This window comes from Akebia trifoliata, chromosome 7, assembly GCF_017979445.1.
Source record: "Akebia trifoliata isolate Shusen 1 chromosome 7, ASM1797944v1, whole genome shotgun sequence".
In the NCBI taxonomy this organism is placed as follows: domain Eukaryota; kingdom Viridiplantae; phylum Streptophyta; class Magnoliopsida; order Ranunculales; family Lardizabalaceae; genus Akebia; species Akebia trifoliata.
Genome location: NC_141381.1, coordinates 26,108,166 through 26,131,610, shown reverse-complemented (window position 1 = coordinate 26,131,610; position 23,445 = coordinate 26,108,166). Strand labels below are relative to the sequence as shown.

At 35.1% G+C, this 23,445-nt stretch overlaps 1 protein-coding gene across 2 annotated transcripts; it reads right to left on the bottom strand.

Moving 5' to 3' along the window:
* Window positions 1-1,677: 1,677 nt before the first annotated feature.
* LOC147398607 (transcription factor GTE9-like) lies at window positions 1,678-14,607 on the bottom strand. Of its 2 annotated transcripts, XM_086447863.1 has the most exons (11): window positions 14,501-14,607; window positions 12,293-13,579; window positions 12,137-12,185; window positions 11,878-12,033; window positions 3,740-3,807; window positions 3,521-3,590; window positions 3,301-3,381; window positions 3,097-3,212; window positions 2,914-2,980; window positions 2,653-2,783; window positions 1,678-2,559 (listed from the first exon to the last, which is right to left on the bottom strand). In XM_086447863.1, exons 2-11 carry the CDS (start codon window positions 13,559-13,561, stop codon window positions 2,278-2,280), a joined length of 2,289 nt encoding a protein of 762 aa, XP_086303989.1. In that variant the 5' UTR covers window positions 13,562-13,579; window positions 14,501-14,607; the 3' UTR covers window positions 1,678-2,277. The 2 variants fall into 2 exon arrangements, with proteins under 2 accessions (XP_086303989.1, XP_086303990.1); XM_086447864.1 differs by lacking the exon at window positions 14,501-14,607 and having other exon boundaries at window positions 12,293-14,489.
* Window positions 14,608-23,445: the final 8,838 nt, after the last annotated feature.

Below are 23,445 nucleotides of genomic sequence, written 5' to 3'. Positions count from 1 at the left end.
CCAAGTTGAAGCAGTTACACATTTAAAGTCATTCCTCATGTAAGTCATAAGAACCATGAGGAGTAACCCACCGGAGGTTAGCTGAAATGGTAAGGAAGAGACTGGGTTTGCTCTCCAAGTTGTGACTTCGAATCTTTATAACCCCCCCCCCCCCCTCCCCTCCCCTCAATAAATGTGGTTACATGTTGTAACAATTAATTGGGTAGGAAGGTGCGTGTGGCCTCAAGGAGATTAGTCTCACAAAAAAAGTGGGGATACTCCTAAGATTTAATATAAAAAAAAAAGAATTATGAGGAGTGAGTCTTCATTATCATCAAAACATCATGGGCTTTTATTACTAAAAATGCTAGACAACATGTGAGTGGTTATAACTGAGTTTACTATCCCCAATTAAAGAATAAACTCTATAAATAGAAAAAATTCTTCCACTTAAACCCAAGGCACAAGTCACACACAAGTCTAGTCTCTTATCTTTTTCTTGCTCTGCAATTGTCATCAAATATTAATTTGATCGTCGAAAGCTCCCTGGTTGGCACCACATCGGTGTCTTTTCAGGTTAAGGTGAATAGAGAAAACAATCCGAAAAAAGGAAGATTCATTGGAGAAGAAGACCATCAAAAAAGAAGATCGGAATAAAAAATTAATTATAACACAAATCTTGAGGAGTGGGAGATTCTAAAAATCCCCCACAAACACCAAAAGAGATGTACTTATGCTTGGTTTCAATTAGGGGTGCAGCTTAGTTCGATTTGAGGCCAAATCAAAACCGAACCAACATAGGTCGATTGTACTAAATAAGAACCAAAACCGGATTGGTTTAGTTCAATTATATGAGTTGCCAATATCTTATAAACTTACTTGAAAGCAACATATTTTTAATGAAAAATAAATAAATAATGAACATGAAATTTCATATAATAAATCATTAATTCATACATAAAAGAAAAAAGTGATGTTAATCTATCCATTAATTGGTCAGAATATAGTTTAGCATCTATATACAAGTTGATATCTACATCCAAATAATAAAGATGCCAAAAAGAAAAAAAATCCAACTATCAAACACTTGAGAGTTGAGAAGACTATGGTTGCCCCAAAAATAGGGGGTCTGATGTTCAGTACATCTGGAAATAGCACTGCTACAAAAGCTTGGACCCTCGTATAGAAACACATTTACGCTTTAGTCATTAAGCTTTCCACGACTTTATGGTTAAATAATTTACCCTTCAACTTCAAAAATTTTATTTTCAACTTTCAAATCTCGAGAACATGATTAGGTTTTCCAAGGGTTAAGATGATGAATTTTGGTAAATTAGAAATCCCAAAAACACATCGTTTCATATTTTTTTGAAAATTTTCCAAAAAAAATTCGTAAGTTTCACAAATTATTTATATATTATTAATTATTAAGAGAGTTCAAATCTAGTTTATCAATTATGAAGTGTTAAAATCTGATTTCATTCTATCCAATATACGCCCTGTCAATATAGAATGAGATCACTTTCAATTTTTATTTTTATTTTTTTCTTTCCACTCATCTATCTAAAAACATCCTCATTTTATTTGCATTAATTTTCAAGAGCTTCTATTAACACAGCAACTTTTACTTATAACACACTAAACTAAGGTAGACAAGCATTTAATTTCAAGGGAATTAGTGTGTTGTAAGCAACAGTAGGTCTGCAAAAAGAATCTCTAAATTTATTACCACAACATAAGAATATTTCAAATCTAATCTGAACTAAAACAGACGTTTATAATAATAAATGGAATGGCATTTCAATTTTCAAATATTTCACTTGTATCCCCCCACCCCCACCATCTCTGCATAACACCCCATACAACAAGATTCTTTGCCTTTTAACAATCTGCAAGGTCCCCAAGAAGCTCTCTTACTATGGTGCCTGGATTTTTTTCCTCTTTTTTTTTTTCCCCCATTTACATGTACCTGACTTGTTAGATTCCTTCCTTCCATCAGAAGCGCCCACACAAAAGAACATGTTCAATCCAACTTTTTTTTATCCACTTCACCACGATGAAAGCCAAAAAAAAATCCCAAAACCATACAAGAAGACTGCTTTTGATAATTAAACCATCTTCGACCAAACTGTCGCAATTGCCTCTGACGATTTCAAGCTGCAGATTTTTCGTTTCCAAATCAAAAACCTGTCCCAAATGTCCTTCAAAATCAAGTTTTTTTTGGGGGGGGTTTCTCTCCATTCTCATTCCTTCATTTGTGATTAGTATATATATAATGGGGAACAGGACAAGCTTCATTTAATCAATCTCTCCTTCCTCTACATTACTACTTACTGGGTGATCCTGAATGCAATTCGGCTCAACTTCTTCTTCGTCTTCTTCGTCCATTTTCATGTACAAGCCTAGTTGCTCCAAGGGGTTAGTACTTCCTCCGAGTTTGAAACCACCCATACAAATGTCTGAATGATCTGGGCTCATTTCATCAACAGAGTTAGGTAAATGCTCGGCCGGGACAGCTCTAAGCATTTCTAGGTCTTCTAGAAATTTGCAATTTTCGTTTATTTCAACAGTCCTCTCCATCTGCACATATATATAGTCAGACGATCTCAACATAAAATTGAGCCAAGTAAGGAAAGATGGTTTCCCCAAAATAATACCCTTTTTTATTTTTACCTTCTGCAATGCCAAGCGTGCTGCTTCTCTCTCAAGCTCCCTCTTTCGTTTGGCTTCAGCTGCAGCTTCTGCTTCAGCTTGCCTCCGAGCATCTTCCAAAGCTTTGGCTTCTGCTTGCAACCGAGCTCTCTCTGGTTATAAAATAGAAGAAACACGAGAATATGATGACCTCATGTTAGTCCTTCCACGCCAAATGCACATATATGCAGCAATCATAGATCATATTAAAAAAAAATTCAAATTTTAAGTAGGAATCTGAACCTTCTCTTTGCTGCCTTTCAAGTTCCTCCCTCTCGCGCTGCAGTTTCTCAGGGTCCCCTTTCTCACCCTGACCTCAGCAGATTAATTGTATCCCACCACGTCCAAAATCAGAAAATGGACAGGATACAAATAGGGTAGTTTACTAATTTACAATAATTTAACTGAGACGAATTTGTAACCAACCTGGTTATGTGTCTTTTCTATAGCTTTTAGAATGGTATCAGCAAACCGCTCCCTCAATAAAGCTGCCCGATAAAGCTTTTGGGGGGAAACCTGCCTATCAGATGGTGCACTCTCCCCTGAAAATGTAAGCAGAGAGGGTGAGACAACTAACTCTAAAAGATTTGCAGCCATTACATGGTTTTCGACAGCGAAATTCATACTTACCCTCAAGACGGCTATCTGCCTCGACCGAAAGTGGCCTAGGTTGGGAAGTCTGCTCAAGTTGATCCAACCCACTAACAGATTCTGTATGCAGCCAAAGCATATAACATTTGAAAATCGAGTTGAATACTCTAAAAGGACATGCTCTGATGGACTTGGATCATATCAGAGGTTCTAGTTCATTATACAGGCATGGAAACTTCAACAAAACCAAGAAACTCACGATTTCCGTCATGTGGATCAACAAGATCAGTTCTTTTTTGGTCTAAAGCCTCTCCAGAACCTAAGGTTTCCTGTAGAGAGGAACAAGAAAATCAGTACCCTATCAACAGAAACGGACAATTGAGCAACGTAAGGAAGGTGGTCATATAATATTACTCTACCAGGAGGGGGAGTAGGCAACTAGTAAAAAAAACAATTATCAAAATCTAATTAGAAATACCTTTATTCTATTCACAGGAGATGAAGCTTTAATACCATTTGATTCGCTGCCAGAAGAACTACCAGAGTCTGTATCAACAAAGAAGCAGTCTAAAATTAAAAACCAGCACCGCAACAATATGGAGTCGAAACAATTGAAATCAAATAGTTGGCAAGCAGCAAAACCCTGCGCATTTCTTCAAAGAGCCCATCATACACCAGAAATGAAACAACACTATCTTTCTGTTTTTCATTTTCTTGTTTGGGTTGTTTTGAGCTTTGGTAAAGGGAAGTTTGTTCTAGGAAATGTTGCCTTATATACTATGCTTTCAGTTTTCAATAGACTTTATGCTATTTGCACTCTTAAATATTTTATTTTTTGTTGCCCTATACAAATGTTAGAATGGTAAAAAGGAACCATGGCTAGAGTGGAAGGAAAGGGAAATGGAATACGTGACAGTGGCTGGCTTACAATGGTATGTACATGGTCATAGTCTCAAAGTCGGAGTATGGCAAGGAAAAACTTTGGAAAAAATGAAGAAAACGGAAAAAAAAAATGATGAAACATAAAAGATAAAAATTATCAAAAATGTATATATCTAACTATACATAAGACATTTATTTTAACTTATTCTATGTTTTCATTATAACATGTTCTCAAACATAATTATACATGCTACGATGCCCAAAAAAAGTTTACTCATCAAAAAATCTATTGTTCAAAATAAGGCACTATTGAAAAAATGAAAAATCATAACATCAAGATGTTAGCATCAAATCCCATATTTCTACATTTATGAATCACCAAATTATACTATGTATCAAATCCCAAATCAAAGAAAAAAGTGTTTATTAGTTATTTTATTTTTTAAGAAAAATGCAACTTTTTCAAAAAGTCTGTTTTTTTATCATTTTAATCGTCTAAGGTTCTAGTCCTGTTTTAAACACGTTTTTTTCAACAGCAAAAAAAAAACATTGTTCCTTGTTACCATGGGTACGTATACGCTTAATATCGATTTTTTTCATTTAATAATTATGTGTGGCCTTCAACTTCGTTATTTACTCGTAATTTTTAGAATGCTCACCTTCAATTTCTTTATCATGTTCTCTTCTGTATCGAGGATATCTTAATATGCTTCGTAGTTTAGCAAATATTTTGTTGTGTTCTAAAATAATATCTAGGATACACTCTCTCTCTCTCTCACATGAACCCATTTGTCACTCCTCGATACTGTGCAAGGAACACATACACGTGCAGAAGAACCATCACTCCTATCTAAACACTGATCTGGGAGTCTATCGATTCTGGTTCCAAATGGCTCAAATACTAAACTACCTAAAACAGGTATCTATATATGTAGACAGTTCCAATTCCTAGCAATATTATCTCCAATTGCAATCGCATACCAGTTAAATGGGTACCCATTGAAACTCCTATGATCCTATCCACAACCTATACCATTTACTGAGTTTGGCAAGATGAACCCTATTGAGCAATTCAAGTCGATGTTGAGCCATATCTTTAGTCAAAGCACATTCATTGTTAATAGATTTTAATCGTACATCCACTTCCTATGCAGCCATGCCTTCTTCAAAAAGACTACGAAAATGAAGAAAATAATCTCTAATCTCTAATCTGAGAAGAAATCAAAGAAAAATGATAGGTATGATCGACTTAGTTAAAAGGGTAATGCAAAAAATGTGGAGGTAACCAGAGCTAAATGGCCTTCAAAGATAATGTAGAGCTTCAAAGTAGTTTTTATACCCAAAACTACATCAAAGGAGGATTGACAATAAAAAGGATACATGACAGTCTAGACCCCACACTACACAGTTTTTTAAAAAGCAATTTTGAGATATATTTTGAACAACCAGGAAATCAAAATATAAAGTTCACGTGTTTATACCAATGTCGAAAGATTATAAAATTTACGGAAGTGGTGCAAGAATTGTGGATATTATGGAATACTATAAAGATGTCAATACAATTTATAGGAAATGATAAAACAAGCATAAAAACATAGTTATAGGTCATTGCAACACAACCCCAAGAGGTTGGCTGAGTGGTAAGCCCAACCTTGATAAGCTCCTCAGGAAGGGTAGGTCAAGTGTTCAAAACCCCACGTTCCTTGGGGCTACCCTCCAAGGTCTTGTTGACCCTCGACTCAACCAGTTGCATGTAGGACTTTCCGAGAGGGGGTGGTGCCTATGACCGTGGGATTAGTCTCACCCAAAGGGTGGGGATAAAAAAAAAGGTCATTGCAACATAATTGATTATCATATTGAATAGGAAAAGTAAAATCCAGTGTTGGTCCATAACTTCTCAAGGTTTATTCGAAATAGAAAGATTACAATCATGGATCCTAACCAATCAAAGTCATTAAATTCAACGTCATCCCGTTTGCATCCTCATTCTTTGATGCTTCATCGATAAAATGGTTTCACCAACTTATCTACTCTTCCTAGTGCACTGGGAATGCTAAAATTTTGTCCAACTAACATACCTCAGATCACTAAAACAATACCGAAATTATCCTATCTTTTGTTTCTCCCGATTTTATCATGAAGTTCATGATTTAGTCACTAAGTTTGTAAATTTAACAACATTGAAAAAGTCACGATTTAAGAATGTTACTTTCAGTAACTCACCAAATTTGGTGACTATGCTTCTAACTAAGGTTGTTACTGGTCTTCATCCAAAAAAAAACCAAAAGACCCCCTTGCATTGAACTAAACACCTTCTCAAACAGAAGCTAATAACAACAAACTACTTCCTCAACCTATAATAATTTTATAGATGTTATTCTTTTTTCCAACTACTTGCCTAATGGAAATTTGTTTAATTCAGAAATCAATCCATGCATATCTCTGTCATGAGCCTGAAAGGTTTGATGAAGGGTGAGACATGCTTCCAAGCGTTATCATTCCTTTTGTATAAGGGTAAGGACGTAGATTGTATCCCTCCAATATGGCCTACTTTGCAGCTCAGGAAAATAGTGTGGAAGTAAAGGTATAAGAACTAGTATGGGCTCTGTTTTTTGCTCTATAAGTCCCAATAGTTTGGTGCTGGTCACAGAATATTGGGATCCAGGTATTACCGTTTTTGGCAGTCACAACATGTTTCTGCTTGAAAGGTCACATGGTGAATGTGGTAGCTTCAACATTTCATTCACCGAAAAGGTTAAAGGGGTTACCTTGGAGCATAGGGTTGGCAATGGACCAGTTAGGGACTGGATCAGTACCAATCCAATTACTTTACCCTATGATCCCAATCCATCAGATCGGATTAACAAAGTCTTAAACCAAATCTCCAATTAAAGATCAAGCAATCCAAGACCAATCTGATCCAATCTAAGCAATAATTTGATTTTTCTTCCCCAATCCAAATCCTAAATTTTCACATAAGGAGAAAGTGAGGGGGGTAGAGGATGAGAAAGAAGAAGAAGAGAGTGGCCAGAGTAGGAGGCGATGGGAAGAGGAGGATGAGAAGAAAAAAGGGAAGAGAGAGAGAGAGAACCTGGTTGTGGCTAAAGCCGCAGCATCCATGGAAGATAAAGAAGATGGTTGATGTCGTTGCAATGAGAACTATTTGTAAAAGCAGATAGAGAGAGGATGGGTTCTAGAGAAGATATGGGAGACAAAAAGGTTGAGGATGATGGGCTAGAGAATCTCTTTTCTTTAATATCCCAACCGGTAATATTTCTTTATTATATAAATAGGTATATGAGGAATAGGTTAGAATTTTTTTGGTAGGTTAACCAGAAACTAATCCGAAATTGTATCAGATTTATAAATTCAATCCGAATCCGATTCGAAAAATTCAAAGTGTATACCCAAATCATATATTCTCGGATTGAGTCAGATAACGGATAAAATCCAACCCCTTACCAGCCCTACTCAAACAAAGCTGCTAAGGCAGATGCTAATCTTGGTTATACAATCCCGACGCTAGCGGGAGTGGTGGCATAGCTTTGTTTGGAAAGCTATTTGGCATCGTTTTTAAAATTGCAATGTGTTTTATATCATTCTTTGTGACTTCTTTTAGACAGTCCACAAGTGTTGATAAGGGCTGTGATACTTGAACAAAAGTTTCTCAATGGATTGTGGCAGTGTAGTCAAGGCAGGGCGGACCAAAGGCTCCTTTAAGTGAGGCACACCTAGGCCATGCCTTGACTTCACCACCTCAGTTAAGGAGCACCAGGTGTGCACCTTACTAAAAATGAATTAATTTATTTAAGATACTAATTTCATATTCGATTGTATACTTTTTACATATAAAATAAAATTTATTTGCAAAGTTCAATTTTTTACAATTAAAAATATTGAACTTTACATTCGGTGACTTTTACTCAACCCCAGCCCATTAGGACTTAGTTGATATAGGCTTGATAAGGGTATCGGGCTACTCTAAGGTTGAGCCTGCCTTTTTAGAGTCTGGTTAGTCCTCCACCAAGCCTAACCAGAACCCACCCACTGATAATTATAGTTGTTGTTCTGTCATTGCAGCAACAACACATGATGTTGGCCTTCTTTTTATTCTCCTTAGTCCTCTCTACTTTTTCTTTTACTATTGATCGTTCTTCTTCTTGAAGTGTTGAATACTCTAACTTGTTTGTAAAAACTCGCATTTATACATGTTATAATTGTAAAATATCTAGAACCCACCTTTCACTATTTAATTTTTTAATTTTTATAATTTTATTGTGTCTTACTTTACTCAAGCGTGCGCCTCAGGCACTAGAAGGCCTATGCGCCCTTCCCCCTTAACCACACTGGATTGTGGTGGCATTTGCCACATAATATATGCCTCCTACTCTCCTTCATATTTGCCTCCATCAAAGATTTGAGTGTACTCGATGATCATCTTCCTCAATACAAATCACCTACCCACCGGAATCACCAAATGTTCAGGGTAGATAAGGTCGTTGCTAACATTAGACGCCTAATAAGCTATGAGAATATCAAGCATGATAAGCAGACCTCAATTTTCACCTAAACCTAGTGAGTCATTTCCTCATTCTTTTGCCTAAGGTGGTAAGATCCTTCGAAGATCTCGGCCTTTATCTGGTTGGCGGCCTTGGGGAGATTCCCAACTATGGACCAATTAATAAGAAGAGACTTCATTTCTCCAAATCAATGTTGTTTGTGTAGATCTCATGCAAAAATGGTGGATCACTAACTCATTCATTGTCGGGTGGCTCACCATATTTGGTCGCATTTCTTATCTTTATTCGGTTTAGTGGGTTGTTTTCCTCGTTCGGTTAAATCGGCTTTGGAGTTTTAATTGGCTTGGGGAAGCTTATTCACGTCGTCAAAACGGATTCTTTGGTTCTTAGCATCGTTTGCTAGTTATTTGGGTATTTGGAAAAATCGAAACAATTGCATTTTTTAGGGAAAAATTTCTATGTTGGAAGGAATAGTTTTATCTATTTTGGCACTCATGTTCTCTAGGAACAAACTTTACAAGGAATTTAAGGGGGTCTTCTTTGAAGATTTTGTTGTGAGATGAGATAGAGTTTGTTCTTTGCTGCGAGAATAGCTTGTTGCTCGCATTTCTTTGTTGTTTTTCCTTTCTTCTTTGTTGTGTCGTTTTTCTTTGCTTTGGGTTGGTCCCCTTAATCCCCCTCGTTTTCTTTGATTATCAATAACTTTATCTTTATCAATCAAAAAAAAAATTCTTCAAAAACCGAAACAAAACCAAAATATTATCGAAACATTCAAAACATTAAATTACCCTTTTAAATAAAGCCTTTCATAGAAGATTATGGTCAAAGGGTATATTATCAGTTTGGAAACAAAAGGTTTATCAAATATTTACAAAAATTGGGGGGGGGGGGGGTGTTACTTAAATAGTCTTAATCTTCCATAGAAGACTAAAGTAAAATACATTTTTTCCATTAAAACAGTTGAACCATTCTCTTTCTTTAAAGAAACGAGGTAAAAAAAACTGAAGAAAAAGAAAAGGAGAAGATACTCAAGCGATTCAAATCCAAAGGTGTAACTTTGACAACATCACCAAGGTTTCTCTCTCTCTTCCTTCTTCTCTCTCCTTTTCCTCTTTCTTCTCTAATTTTCTAGATCTCTCTATCCCTTCCTTCTCTTCTCTCCCCTTTTTCTTTCTTCTTTGAATTTCAAGAAAATGGCCAAAATTTGGATATTTTCGATTCAAACATGTTTCGACTCAAGTTTTCAAAAAACTGAAATGTTTCATACGAAACATTACGAGTCAAACAGATATTTAAAACCATTGTCATTACAAAAGAAGATATAAGGATCAAAGACTGGTTAAGAAAAGCAGCAAGGCTGGCTAGCAGTAGGTCGCATTTTATTTGTCATTCGATATGATCCGAAAAATATGATTTAGATCTACACTTTGTATTATCATATTGGATTCAGATTAAATTTTATAGATCTAATAAGATTTCGGATCGATCTCCGACTAACCTCACCCAATCAGAAAAAAAACCCGAATTGGTTTCACATATGAATGTTACTAAAAAAAAAATGAAAGTAAAATCCTCTAACACATCGTCCTCAATCTTTTCGTCTCCCAAAACACACCATCCTCAACCCCCATCTCTATCTCTATGTAAAAACTAACCTATTGTCTCCCAAACTTCCCAAAGCCCCCCCACCACTTTTGCCTTCTTTAGTGGGGAACTCCCAATCTATCCATGCATAAGAGGCCAAAGGCACCTTACAACGTTGTTGTCCCTAGCGCAATGCGTGTTTGGTGGGGGCCTTGTTTGTCAATCCTGACCAGGGTTACCTAATTCGTTGGTAAGGTACCAAACCGTGAACCGGGTCAAACCTAACCAATTTGTGGTACGGTTCATTCTCAGTTTGTGAAACGCAATGAAACAAACTCAACTGCATTTTACCTTTATTTTTACAGCCCCTTTCACATGTTGATAGTATTTGAGATATCCCCCTAAAATTTCAAACATCAAGTTTGCTCCTTTGAACTTGGTTGTTATTAATAGACTGATAAAAAATGACCAAATACCCTCATTTTCAACCTATAAATTTCCAAAATCTGCCATCTTCAATTTCTTTTTACCCTAATCATCACTTCAACCTCCAAATGTCCTCCTCTCTGTCTACCCTTGCAAACCAGGTTCATTGTCGAGTGGTGAACCACAAACCACAAATCACAAACCTGAACTCAAACCAAGTAAACCCTCAAATAGGTAACATAGAACCTGACTAGCAATTCATCCCTAAGAGATGAAGAATGCCCTTCCTAAAGTCATGTCACTCATTTTCCATCCTATCCTATTTATATTAAACCTTTTAGTTTTCTAAGATATTCCTCCATGGTTCTAGTATTGACATTACTCCATATCTAGCCTCATTGATCAACACTGCATTATCTGCCAATAATGTAAACTGAGGGACCTCTTCTTGAATACAAGAGACGAATCCATTCATTACTAATACAAAAGATGTATGGCTTAAGAGATCACTACTACTCCTCTCACCACTAATTGGTTTAGTTAGTTACAATTCTTGAATGCATGCCCTTCACATTGTCAATGTCCACTCGGAACTTGCTTTTTCCCACCACCAAATTAACTCTCTAGGGACACAATCACATGCTTTTTCTAATTCGATAAATTCATGTTAGTTTCTACCTCTTTTCTTGAAACTTCTACATTAATAGTCTAAAAAAATGACAGCCCTAATATTTGGCCACCTAGACATGAAACCAAAAAGTTTGCCAAAATCTTCGTTCATTGTCTTAACATTTTGTCCATCACTATATCCTATAATTCAAGAGTGCTTGTACTTCCCTTTTTGAGAAATATATAGATTCCATTTCAATAAGTGGGAAAAGAACTAGAAGTTGGGAGACCATGTAGATCTACAAAACATGAAGGCTCTAACGTCCACAAATATTTCAAGCGTATCAACACCGTGTTACATAATTCTACAGATACTGAAACATTCTTAAATCTGTGCAGAAACACAAAAACATCTGCTTCAAATAACTTCTGGGGCATACAAGGATGGATACTTTTTTCAGGGATATGAGCATCCACCAAAGTTTCTGATCTAAACTGAATGGTTCTAAACTAAAACATAGGCATTTCAGCATCAGAAGCCTTAACAATGAGAGGAAAATAATGAAAGAACAGAAAGCTGAAAACAAACACAAACCACTTGATGAAGAACCAGAATTGCTGCTGGAGGTACTTGAACTACTGCATTTACTACTTCTGTGGGCTGTATCTTTTTCTATCTCAACTGGAGGGTAGCTTGAAACAGGAGGCTCATTGCCACCAATATCTACATCGTCATCAATTGGGTCATTGTCTGTAGACACACAAAAGAAGAGGAAATAGCCATCAAGGAGAATCCATTAACATTCTAAAGGCATTCAGCATTCACAAATGTTTCCAGGTAAAAAAGGAAAAACCTTTGCAAGGTTGCATTGATGAGTTACTAAGCCCTGATTCGTTCAAAATCTGCATTACAAGAAAAATAGTAATGATCGAAAACATAATCAGCCATAAAACAAACAAAAACAAAAAATAATGATTGGACTTCAGAAATTCAGATAAAACAACAATACCTCCATTTCACAAGGCTCAGCTTTTGCTTGGTTTGATTGTGTCGCCTGCAAATGATCATCTACAAGCTTCCGCAACGACAACAATGTTTCGTCACTAAGATCATTAATATCGACCTCAATCTCATCCTCCCCGATTTGGCTTGCATTGAAACTACGGTTTCTCAAGAAATCAATAATATGCATCGGCAATTCTGTCATGGACTCTAAATCTCTACTCAGATTATGTTTCTCCTCGGCTGTCATTATTGGCCTCAAGGGCTCTAGCTTAACCTTGTCAGCTGAGGAGATTTTCCTCTTCTTTACAGGTGGCAACGGCTCGATATCTTCCACTTTCTTAATAACACCCGATTCCGCAGGTATTGGTATCGACTCATAATTGGTTACTGGAAGTTTCTTCTCGATAGATTTCCATCTCACTTCAAAATATTTGCCTAGTGTAGTAGCCATGAAGTTAACATCACTTCCAGGTGGATTGTAGGTCGTTGCATTGGAGAAAGTAAGCCTCACATCAGCAAGAAAACCCAACGGACTCAAGTATTCTCCTGTAGATAACTTGTTCTTCACTGTCCCCAAATCCATTGGATGCTTGATAACAGTGAAATAGTCGGGAATGTCCAACTTCTCTATGTCGACGGGCGTGTTGAAAACCCAACTAAATTGATGAGACATCAACCGTTTCAGTAGTGTCTCACACTGTTTCATCAACATCACATGGGATGTACTTGAAGAAGGGGCTCGTTGCTTCGCAGATACAAATCTTCCCGAACGACCCCTCTTCAAGTTGGGGCCACCTCTCTGTCCTGGCGGAGCCCGTTTTTTTGCATGCCCAGATAATGGCTCTAACGAAGACGACATGGCAACACCATTGGTAAACTGCGATGCAATTTTCTTTTGTATGATCCGAATCTGTTCAAGCTCCACTCTCAACCTCCGTTTTAACTCCTTTCTTTCCAACTGATGCATACCCGACACCGATATAACTTGAAGAGGGATGCCAAAAGCATCACAATCATCCACATTCAAATTAATGCATTTTCTTTTTGGTGCAAAAGAATCCTCCGAAGCAGTCATCTCTGTGTCCGTTCGAGCTGAGCTACCAAACCCTTCAGAATCACCCATGGTCTCGACTGCGTGACGGTAATCTGAAACAAAACTGGTGGAATGTTTTCTGGAGAACGTATGTGTCTTCCCTATCATTGCCACAACTTTCTGCGAGAATTTCTTTGATTCCTTCTGTCCAGTGTTTTTTACAAGAACTGTTGGTGACATAACTTCAAATCCCAAAATCTGCACATTTCGACCGCAGTAACAAGATTCGTCTCAGATGTACGTACTATGAACCCCGGATTTTGGTTTATTCAACCATTTCACAGTTATAGATTTGGGCCATATCTGGGTATTTTTTCTTTCTTATAATTAAATTCAATTTTCCTTGTTATTTTCATATGAGATCCAAATCAAGTTTTTCAACAAAACCCATAGAGATTAAAGTTGAAGTTAAGAATATAGATTAAAACCCACTTGTACTTCACCTCCAATAATTTATTTATTTTTAAAATGATGCAAGTGTTCCAATTGGTAAGCTCACCCTGTAGGCTATTTATTAGGAACTTTAGATTTTCTTACATCAAATTCAATATTTTTTTTCCTGGAAATGAGTACTAATTTCATGGATAAAATCCAAATTAAAAAAAACCCTAACTTGAAAACGTTAACTGGTTCAAACTGTTGAGGAAACTAAAATGAAAACCAAACCCCGAATTGGAAACCCTAATTAGCTATCTCGGTTCAAATCGCGAACTCACCTCCAATTAACAAAAGTGATGATACATCTACCGATTTCAAATGCAAATCTAAAAGAAGAAGAAAAAAAAACCCTAATTTCGACTCATACTGGTTCCAACCAAATGGGAAAAACTAGAATCAACCCTCGAAACCCCAAATCAGGATTACCGTCAAAACCCTAATTTCGGCTCAGATCACGAACTTGGAACAAAACGCGCATAATTAAGAAACAGAAAAACCTCAAAGGGGTGGAAAAAAAAAAAAAAAAACCTAGAGCAAACCCAAAAGCATAAATCCAACCTCACACAGAGAAAATTGTAGACCAACAAATAGAGAGAGAGGAATCAAATCGAAGCTCGAGAGAAGCTTAAATGGAAGTAATGGAGGAAACCCTAAAATTCTACATGAAATCCAATACGAAACCTGTATCTAGATCAGGGACGCTCGCGGCGGCAGAACCCCTTCTTCCTTCTTCGCCTTCTCTGCAGAGAGAGAGAGAGAGCGCGAGAGAGAAAAATAAAATAAAATAACATTTGCTTACTGCGAACTACGAACCCACATTTATATAGACAGAAACCACCTATCACCACCCCATTACAAAACATTCTAGCCGTTCGATGCAGAAATCTATCTAATCCAATGGTTAAAAATATATTACGTGTTTTAACCTAACACGGATCTAATTTCAAGGAAACTGCCAGGAAAGTCACGTGGCAAATAATTTTTGTGGAAAATCTCACAATTTGTTTTTCAAATGATTTTCATGGAAATTATTTTCCTTTCAAGGCTACTTTTATCAAAGAAAGTCGGGATAGCCTCACGAACTTCGAAATCTTAGGGTTGAAATCTTAGGTGTGTTTGAGTGTTAATTGTAACTTCTTTAGAGATCATCTTGTCTTTTATTTCCCAAATTTTAAAAAGAAATGAAAAAACAAAAAATATGAAACCAAACTAAGATGAATGAATATGTATTATTTAAAATAAAAAGCTCATAAAATTTTAAAATTATTGTTCAAGAAACAAAATCCCTAAAAATCCATCTAGGATGGATATCAAGTAATCAATGGATCCCATACATAACATATCTTATTCAAATTGAAGTAAATAAGTTGAGATCTGATCTCCAAAATTTTCAAATCAAATATTAATTATAATAAATAAATAAGATCAATCTGATTTGAAAATAGAAGAAACAAGGTTGCAAAAATTATTTTCTGAAGTAAAGAGGTCATTTTCTCGATAGAAAGATGGATTTAGAGAGATAAAACGCAAGAGGGAAGAAAGAGAGCAATCATGTTTGTGTTAATGATGAGGGTGTTTGGCGTCATGTGATACTGCATTGCCATCCATTGTTGTTGTTGCAAATCAATCTCGTTTGCTGCTACATCATTGTTATCTTCTTCACTCTCATCTCTTATCTCATTTATTTCCTCTTCAATACAAAATTAGGAGATTTTGATCAATAAATTAGACAAGAGAGATAGATTACTGGGTTACTCAAAGGAAGAGATTAGTGAACTTTCATCCTTTAGGCGAAAGTTGAAATACCACTAAAATTGGGATTTTTAGAGTTGGGATGTTGACAACTTACATAAGTCAACTCTACCAAACACGAGACATTAAGCAGCTTGCAAGAGTTCCATAAGCAATTTTCAAACACACCCTAAGGATCATTGGGCCATATGGATAACACATTAACAATCCTACACTACAACCATCTAGATTTCATCGTAAGACTTAGATTTAAATAAATAAATAAACTTATATATGGTTTTGAAAATGAATAGTTCCTGAACTCCCAAATTTAAAATTAAAATTCTAATTTTTTTTTTTTTGTTATACTTCCATATGTCATCTAATCAAGGTTTGAATACCATAAGGTGGTGCGGTTGGAGAACTTTCCTCATTAACATAGTATACGTGGTTTTTTAATAGATAAATTGAAGATGGGAGTAGCCACTTATAAATTACAATTTGCCTTTTACCCCAAGGATTTATTTTAAGTATTTTAGATTTTTTATATGATGTATCACGCACTCTCTTCTATATGTTTTGTTTGATGAAGAAAAAATGATGGAGTAATTCTATCTATGATTCTTTACGAGGTGAATAAGACTGACTCAAAAAATGCAATTTCTCTTTTTGTCTTTGGGATTGTAATAAAGCCAAATGGAGTGCATGGAGTATTTCTTGGGAGTTGAAGTGCAATTAGTTATAGGTGGTGTGCAAGTATTAGTTCCTTGAAATAATTGCTTAACATTGGGCCCCACTCCATTTATCCCCGAATAGAATGAAATTTAGTGTGTGTTTGACTGGTGAGAGTTCATCACGAGAGTCCACTTTCAAAAGTTCAACGTTTGAATGTTCAACTCTCGATAGTAGATGGTAGAGTTGATTATAACTTGAGTATTTAGTTGTCAATGAGCTTTCATCTAAAAAACAAGTTATCAAAATAAAAAAGTCAATTGATTATCCTAAATTCACAAAAAAATTGATCTTATATTACCTTCACCCCCATAGAAATTTGGGGATTTCAAACCCTAAATTAATACCAAAAATCCCATTGAAGAAAAGAGAAAAACAAATCAGAATTCTCACATATATTTGAGGGTTTCAAATCTTAAATCAATGTTAAAAACTTCATTGGGGAAAAGAGTCACATGGGCCAGATTTCTCTCATACCCATTTTTGGGTTCTTAATTTGAGAGAGGGAGGGAGGAAGGGAAACAAGAGAGCAAAGCGTGGGCTAGGTTGGGGGAAAGAGAGATAAGATAACAAGTTGGGAAAGAAGACGAAAGAGACAAGAGAAATGGAGTGTGGGCCTCCAAAAAGTTTGAGAGTTGTCAACTTCCATCAAAAGCAACGAAAGTTAAAATACAAAGAAAAACGCAGTTAAGCACGCAGAGAGTTGTAAACTTGTGTGGGTTGAATTTGTCAAACACACAAAAATGAGTAACTCTTGCTAATTCCGAACTCTCACACCTAACAATCGGTATTCAAACACACCCTTAATCTTGTTACGAAACATCTTTTAATTTTATTGCATTTCCTCTTTTATTACTTTCTAATTCTATTGTATTTTCTTTTTTATTTCTATCCATTTTTTAAGAATACCCCTCAAACTTTATACTAATTCCTATTCTTCTCTCATTTTTTATAACACCCCTCCAATTTTATTATTTTTCCTCTACTACACATTTTTCACTAATACCCCTATAAATTTATTGTCTTTCCTTTCCTACCCCCTTAATCCCCAAAGAGGATGGTAGTGTCGGTAGGCACAAATACAATTAAGTTTCTCTTTGTTCGAGTATGTTCAAGTGATTCAAGCATGTGCATGTACAATATTAAGAGGATGCTCGCATCAGTGCACAAACACAAATGAGTTTCTCGTTATTCAAATACGTCCAAGTGATTCAAGCATTTGATTATAATAAATAAATAAAACATGTACAATACCTTTCAAAAATCAAGATGTCAAATTTTATTACTTATTGTGCAAATTAAATCCATTTGATTTAGTTCAAATGGGACAACATCAAGAAAAAACATACAAGCTATAGTTTTAGAATACCTAGCGGTGACTGGTAAGGATATGCTTTGACAAATGATATCTTATTGTTTATCTTAGCTAATTTAGATATTTCATAACATCATCGATGTCATTCAATACTCATAAAATGTTCAACCTCATGGAATCTTATTGGGACATATTTCATTGTTGAAGGATTTATGTGTTTCTCTAGTCCCTACATAGCTTTGGGTGCTAAATTTAAATCAATCTTATAAACACTTTGATGGTGAAAAAAGTATTTCATAAGAAAGAAAAATATTTGGAATCCCTCAATGAATGTTGCCATTGCTAAGATTAAGTCATTGTAATTGAAACTGAAGGCTTTGATTCATCTTTCGTTGGGACATATTTAATCACATTTTTAACTTCAAAAAACGTGGAAGCACACAACAAACCATCCCAATTGCTTTGATTAAAGTTTTATATAATTATTTTAGATTTTTTAAATAGATAATTTGATTTTAAATCATGTATCATCTATATAATAAAACATAACTGAATTGCTACAATTTTGTATTTTTTTAGGTGGGGATAAACATCCCCTCAACTACAATTATGTGGTATGACAAATATCTCATCGACCTACACATTTTATTGTCTTTCCTCTTCACTCTCTCGGACTTCATTATATCACCACTTTAACCCACTCTATTGTTTTTCATTTTTATCCTCTTAACCTCAAACGTTTTTAATAATATCCCTCCAACCCTTTTTTTTTCTCTTTTACCCCTTTAACCCCCGAAGAGGATGTTTGTGCCGTAGACATTCATAAACTCTAGTATATATATTAAAATACAATTGAGCTATTATGATTTTATATTTTTTGAGATAAGGATAAACATCCCCTCAACTACAATTTTGTGGTATGACAAATGACTCATTGACCTACACCACATTTTGTTGTGTTTCCTCTTCGCTCCTTTAATTTTATCATATCTCCATTTTAACCCATTTTATTATTTTTCATTTTTTTATCTTCTTAATCTCAATTTCCTTTTTAATAACAATCTCTCTAATTTTATTTTTTTCGCTTTCATCCCAAAGAGGATCACTAACGAACTATAGTCATTCAATATATTGTAAGGGATTTTATGTAATTTGAAATATAAAGTACGGTGACACTGAAGATAACATTACAAATAATACTCTTGTAATTTTAAAAGATTAACTAAAGTGGTCATAGGACTCACATAATTGTAATTATATATTGTAAGGACATTTTGTAATTTAAAATTTTACCCAAGCAAATTTTAAAGATGTCGCTCTAAAAAATTATTGTTGTGATTCAAATAATTGACTAAGGGTGTATTTGAAAACATTAGTTGAGGTTGAGAATTAAATTTTTAGAAGTTCAACTCTCACGAGTTCAATGATCAAATATATATGGGAAATGTTCAGCAACAAACATTTTGGCAAAACATTTTTCAAAACATGGGTTAGAGGTTTTGGAATGGGCTGATTTTTTGTGAGGATGATCTCTACGGTGAGGAGATCATCATCACCAAAAATCAACGCATTCCAAAACCTCTAACCCTATCAAAAATGGTTTACAAAAAACGGACGGTCCAAGATTTTTCAACTTGTAAACATGGGGCTAGAAGTTATGGAATTGGCTGATTTTTGGTGAGGATAATCGCCTCACCGTAGAGATCATCCTCACAAAAAATCAGCCCATTCCAAAACCTCTAACCCATGTTTTGAAAAATGTTTTGCCAAAATGTTTGTTGCTGAACGGGACCCTATATATATATATATATATATATATATATATATATATATACAGAGAGAGAGAGAGAGATGTGGCGAATTCAATTCCCATGGAGAAGGGAGAGGACCAGAGATGCTTCGTAGACGGAGATGTGTGGCGGAATCATACTTTGGAGGAGGAGAGATCAATCTTCACTGTTCTCCATCTAGAGAGATGGTTGAGATGGGGTTGGAGGAGAGAGAGAGAGAGACTAGTGATCGGGTACTTCACTTTTGTCCATCCAAAAAGATAACTAAGATGGGACTAATGAAGAGAGATATAGAAAGAGAGGATATGTGATGGAGTTTTCTGAAGCTTCACACGATTGTTCTCAACTTTCACCTCTTAAGGTGAAAGTTGAACTTCACAAATGACAAATGAATTGAAAAATTAGCGATTTATAAACTTGGGTCAGTTGCGCTTCCAAATGTAAAAAATTGTAGCACTTTACGCGAGTTACTAAGGTGCTGATTGATTCAGCTTCTTAAATCTGTTGTTAGCTTCTGCTGTCAGAATCTGCTGTCTGAATCTGCTATCAGAAGCTGAAACATTGAAAAGTCTGTTTGATAGAGCTTTGTAAAAGTGCTGTGCTGTTGACAAGAATCTGGTAATTACTGTTTGATACAGCTTCAAAAATCTGTTGTATTAGGGTAAAATGACCAGAATACCCTTAAGGTTGATAGTGCACCACCCAGAATGCATTAAAAAATACTAGAATACCCCTATAAATATATATGATTACACTGAATATATATAAATAGAATAAAATTATATAATTTTTTTTTTTTTAATAATTATATTAATTTTAAAATATTTATAATTTTAAAAAAAATTTATAATTCTATAGAAATTTCGACAGCATCTCCTCTTAAAAATGGACATACGAAATTTTCCTGATAAACAAAATACCTGCATAGTACGCAATCCAACATCTACATTACATCGTATATACATAACACATCCATATAACATCTCATTTATATTCTGACATCATTTAATTGAATTTTAATTCTTTTACTTTGTTGATCAAAAGACAGATACAAAACATTAAGTTCGATTTCATGAATTTTGTGAATTTTATGATTAAAGGTTCAATCTTTCATGGACAAACTACAATAAACTTAGATATAAAAGATTATGTTTTATTTTTAATTTGTATCGCCAGTTGTGAAACAAGTCGTCTTCAATCAAATATAATAAGTTCTATTATTTTCATTCTAAAATCTAAACTGAAACTCTATCGAAACAGAACATCAAGAATCCACAAAAAAATAGAAAAATCAACCTGCAATCTAAACTGAAACCCTAAAAGCATGATCACGCTTTGAACATATCTATCACTTTTGAAGCTTCTTAACTCTATTAACAAATCCATCGACACGTGGTCGTTTCTTCACCAAAATTTAACAGCCATAACAAGGGTGAGGACTGATGCAAATTCTCTTTCCATCCATCTCAGAAATCCCAAAATTTATACCTGAAAATAAGAAGATTGTACCTCATAATTCAAAATAAGAGATAGAAACCATCCTGTGTTCCTTCATAGAATCACAATTTGAAGCTCTAATTTCTAAACTCGTAATGACTAACATCATACATGTTTTATGATCTAGTGAGCTCGCAGACACATGCATCTTTGGGTAGACACATGCATCTTTGGGTTTGTTATTTTGAAGATATTACGCCAATTTAAACAACTCATGTTTGACTATCTTTTAAGAATGATTAAAAGATGGATAAATACTTACTTGAGAAACACTCTCTTTCTTATCAATTGATGTTAGACATTATTTACTTGGCGCAAAGAGGAAGCTGAAGACCAAAAGCAAGACAAGTTTGAAATAAAATTGGGAACTTCTAAAGCATCATGTGTGGATGAAAAAACTCAAAACCGTGGAAGTACCCTTAATTCTAAGGTTTTCCCCAAAGACAATATAAAATTTCTAAATGCAAAAGCTAGTGGAGGCATCATGGATGGTCCAAATCCCTAGTTCTCTTCTAAGATAAATTAGTGATGGATTACCAGAGCCATCTAGTCCAAGGAAGAAAGCTCCATTGTCGGAGGGAGAGTGCATTAAAAGACCTTGAATAAGGCAAAGGTGTCAAATAGCTTAGTTGGTAAAGTACCAAATACAAAGGATCCATTGTGTACACGGTTATGCCAACTACAATATAGATACATTGAAACATAATGAAGTATTTGCAGATGGTGGAGTTAAGTCAAATAGTCCAAAAACCAAATTGGACTTTTGGTGATCCAAGCACTCCATGAAATCTTCTGTCACTTTTGAAATTAGATTTTGTCAACTTCAATTCAAATTTTACTAAAATTATTTCTGAATTTCAATTTTTTTTTCATTCTCCATTGGATTCTTAGATGTTCATTGAGAACTCAACCTATACTATTCCCCCACAAAATATTTCACAAGCTTGAAAAATGCTAACTATGTATGGTGCAAATTGAACAGATATGATTAAAAATCACAACTTTTTTGCATCCGAAAACTGGAGATTCGAACGTGCAAGAATTTCACAACAAAATTCTCCAATTTTCTCGAATTTAGCATACTAATTCCAAAAAAAACACAGAAATTTTCTACTTAAACTACAATTAACAAAAATCGATATCATAAACAGTACCAAAACTACATAAATAAATACCTCAGCCTCATCAACTTGCTTCCAACGATTGGGCTCAGATCCATCCCACCCACGATCACCATCATCTTCACCTCCTCTTGAACGATTTTTGGTGGCGATTCCACAATCCTTTGAAAAATCCTTATTACCAGAGGAGATACTGAGTAACTCGACCTCTGAATCATCTTCATCAACATCTACAGATTGTTGGTTTTTTCATCTGTGAAGGATTGGAGTTAGGATTTTTGCGAGGAATTGGTGGCGGTGGTGGTTGAATGAGATTAACAACTGGTTTGGAGGTTTTTTTAGAGGAGGAAGATGCTTCAATGTTTCTGGTAATTTGTTTCTCTCTGAGATTGTTTCTTTAAAGCGATCTGTAGAAGCTCGTCTTCATCGATTTCATCACTATTACTAGATTCAGATCTGAAGTTTTATTACTTGCGTAGATGTGTGAGATTTTTGCCGACAGAGAAGAGAAGAAGAGAGAGAGAGAGATAGGAGTGCGATGGAGGTTCTGTCGACAGAGAGAATCGATGGGTTTCGCTTGAACGTCGTCTTCGTCGTCATCAATAGGTTAATCGGTGCTGTGATGGTGGTCGTCGTCGAGGAGATCAGTTGCCGCTGCTATGAAATCGTATGGTGAAACGTATTCAATGAACGAAAGTGATTTTAATCGCGGACTGACGATGAAATTTCTAAATTTGTGAAAGGGTATTAAAGACATTTTACATAGCTGCGTTTTAACGCTAATGTGCGAAGCGTCTTTCATTCGCTTTTCAAAACAGCGGTAAAAATCGATAAATTGCGGTAAAACGCATCAAACGCAGTTTTTTAAAGTTGTATCAATCACACAAAATATTCTAAACCGCCGCTTTCTAACGCAAACGCCGGTAAAATTGCGTTTAGAAGCGCAATCAATCGCCGCCTAACTCACACACACAACTATCACTTATCAAACATACCCTAACTTAGTTATAGTAGTTGTATATTGTAATTGTATTAATTTCAATAAAATAACATCGGTAATGATAAGATCAGAGAGCTTCTATAGTGCCACCAAAAACATGTGTTGATTCTTTGGTGATTTACCTATGAAATTGGGGTGATGTTAGCAAAAGTTGGCATGGCAATATAATCTCTATATGGTTAAATGTAAATGTTTGGGCATCGCTAGCCTTCCAAATTTAGATATCAAGAATTACTTGCTCGGCCTTAAAGATTTGTTTTTTGAAACATATTACTATAAATATTTCTTTTTAATATTCTTAGGTGATATATGCAAATGCATATTTATACCAAAAAGAAGTAAGAGTTATGACCATTTTTTTTTTTATAATTACTTTAAAAATAAGTTTAACATTTTCACTTAAATAAATCTAATTTTATATTAAATTTTATCATTCTATT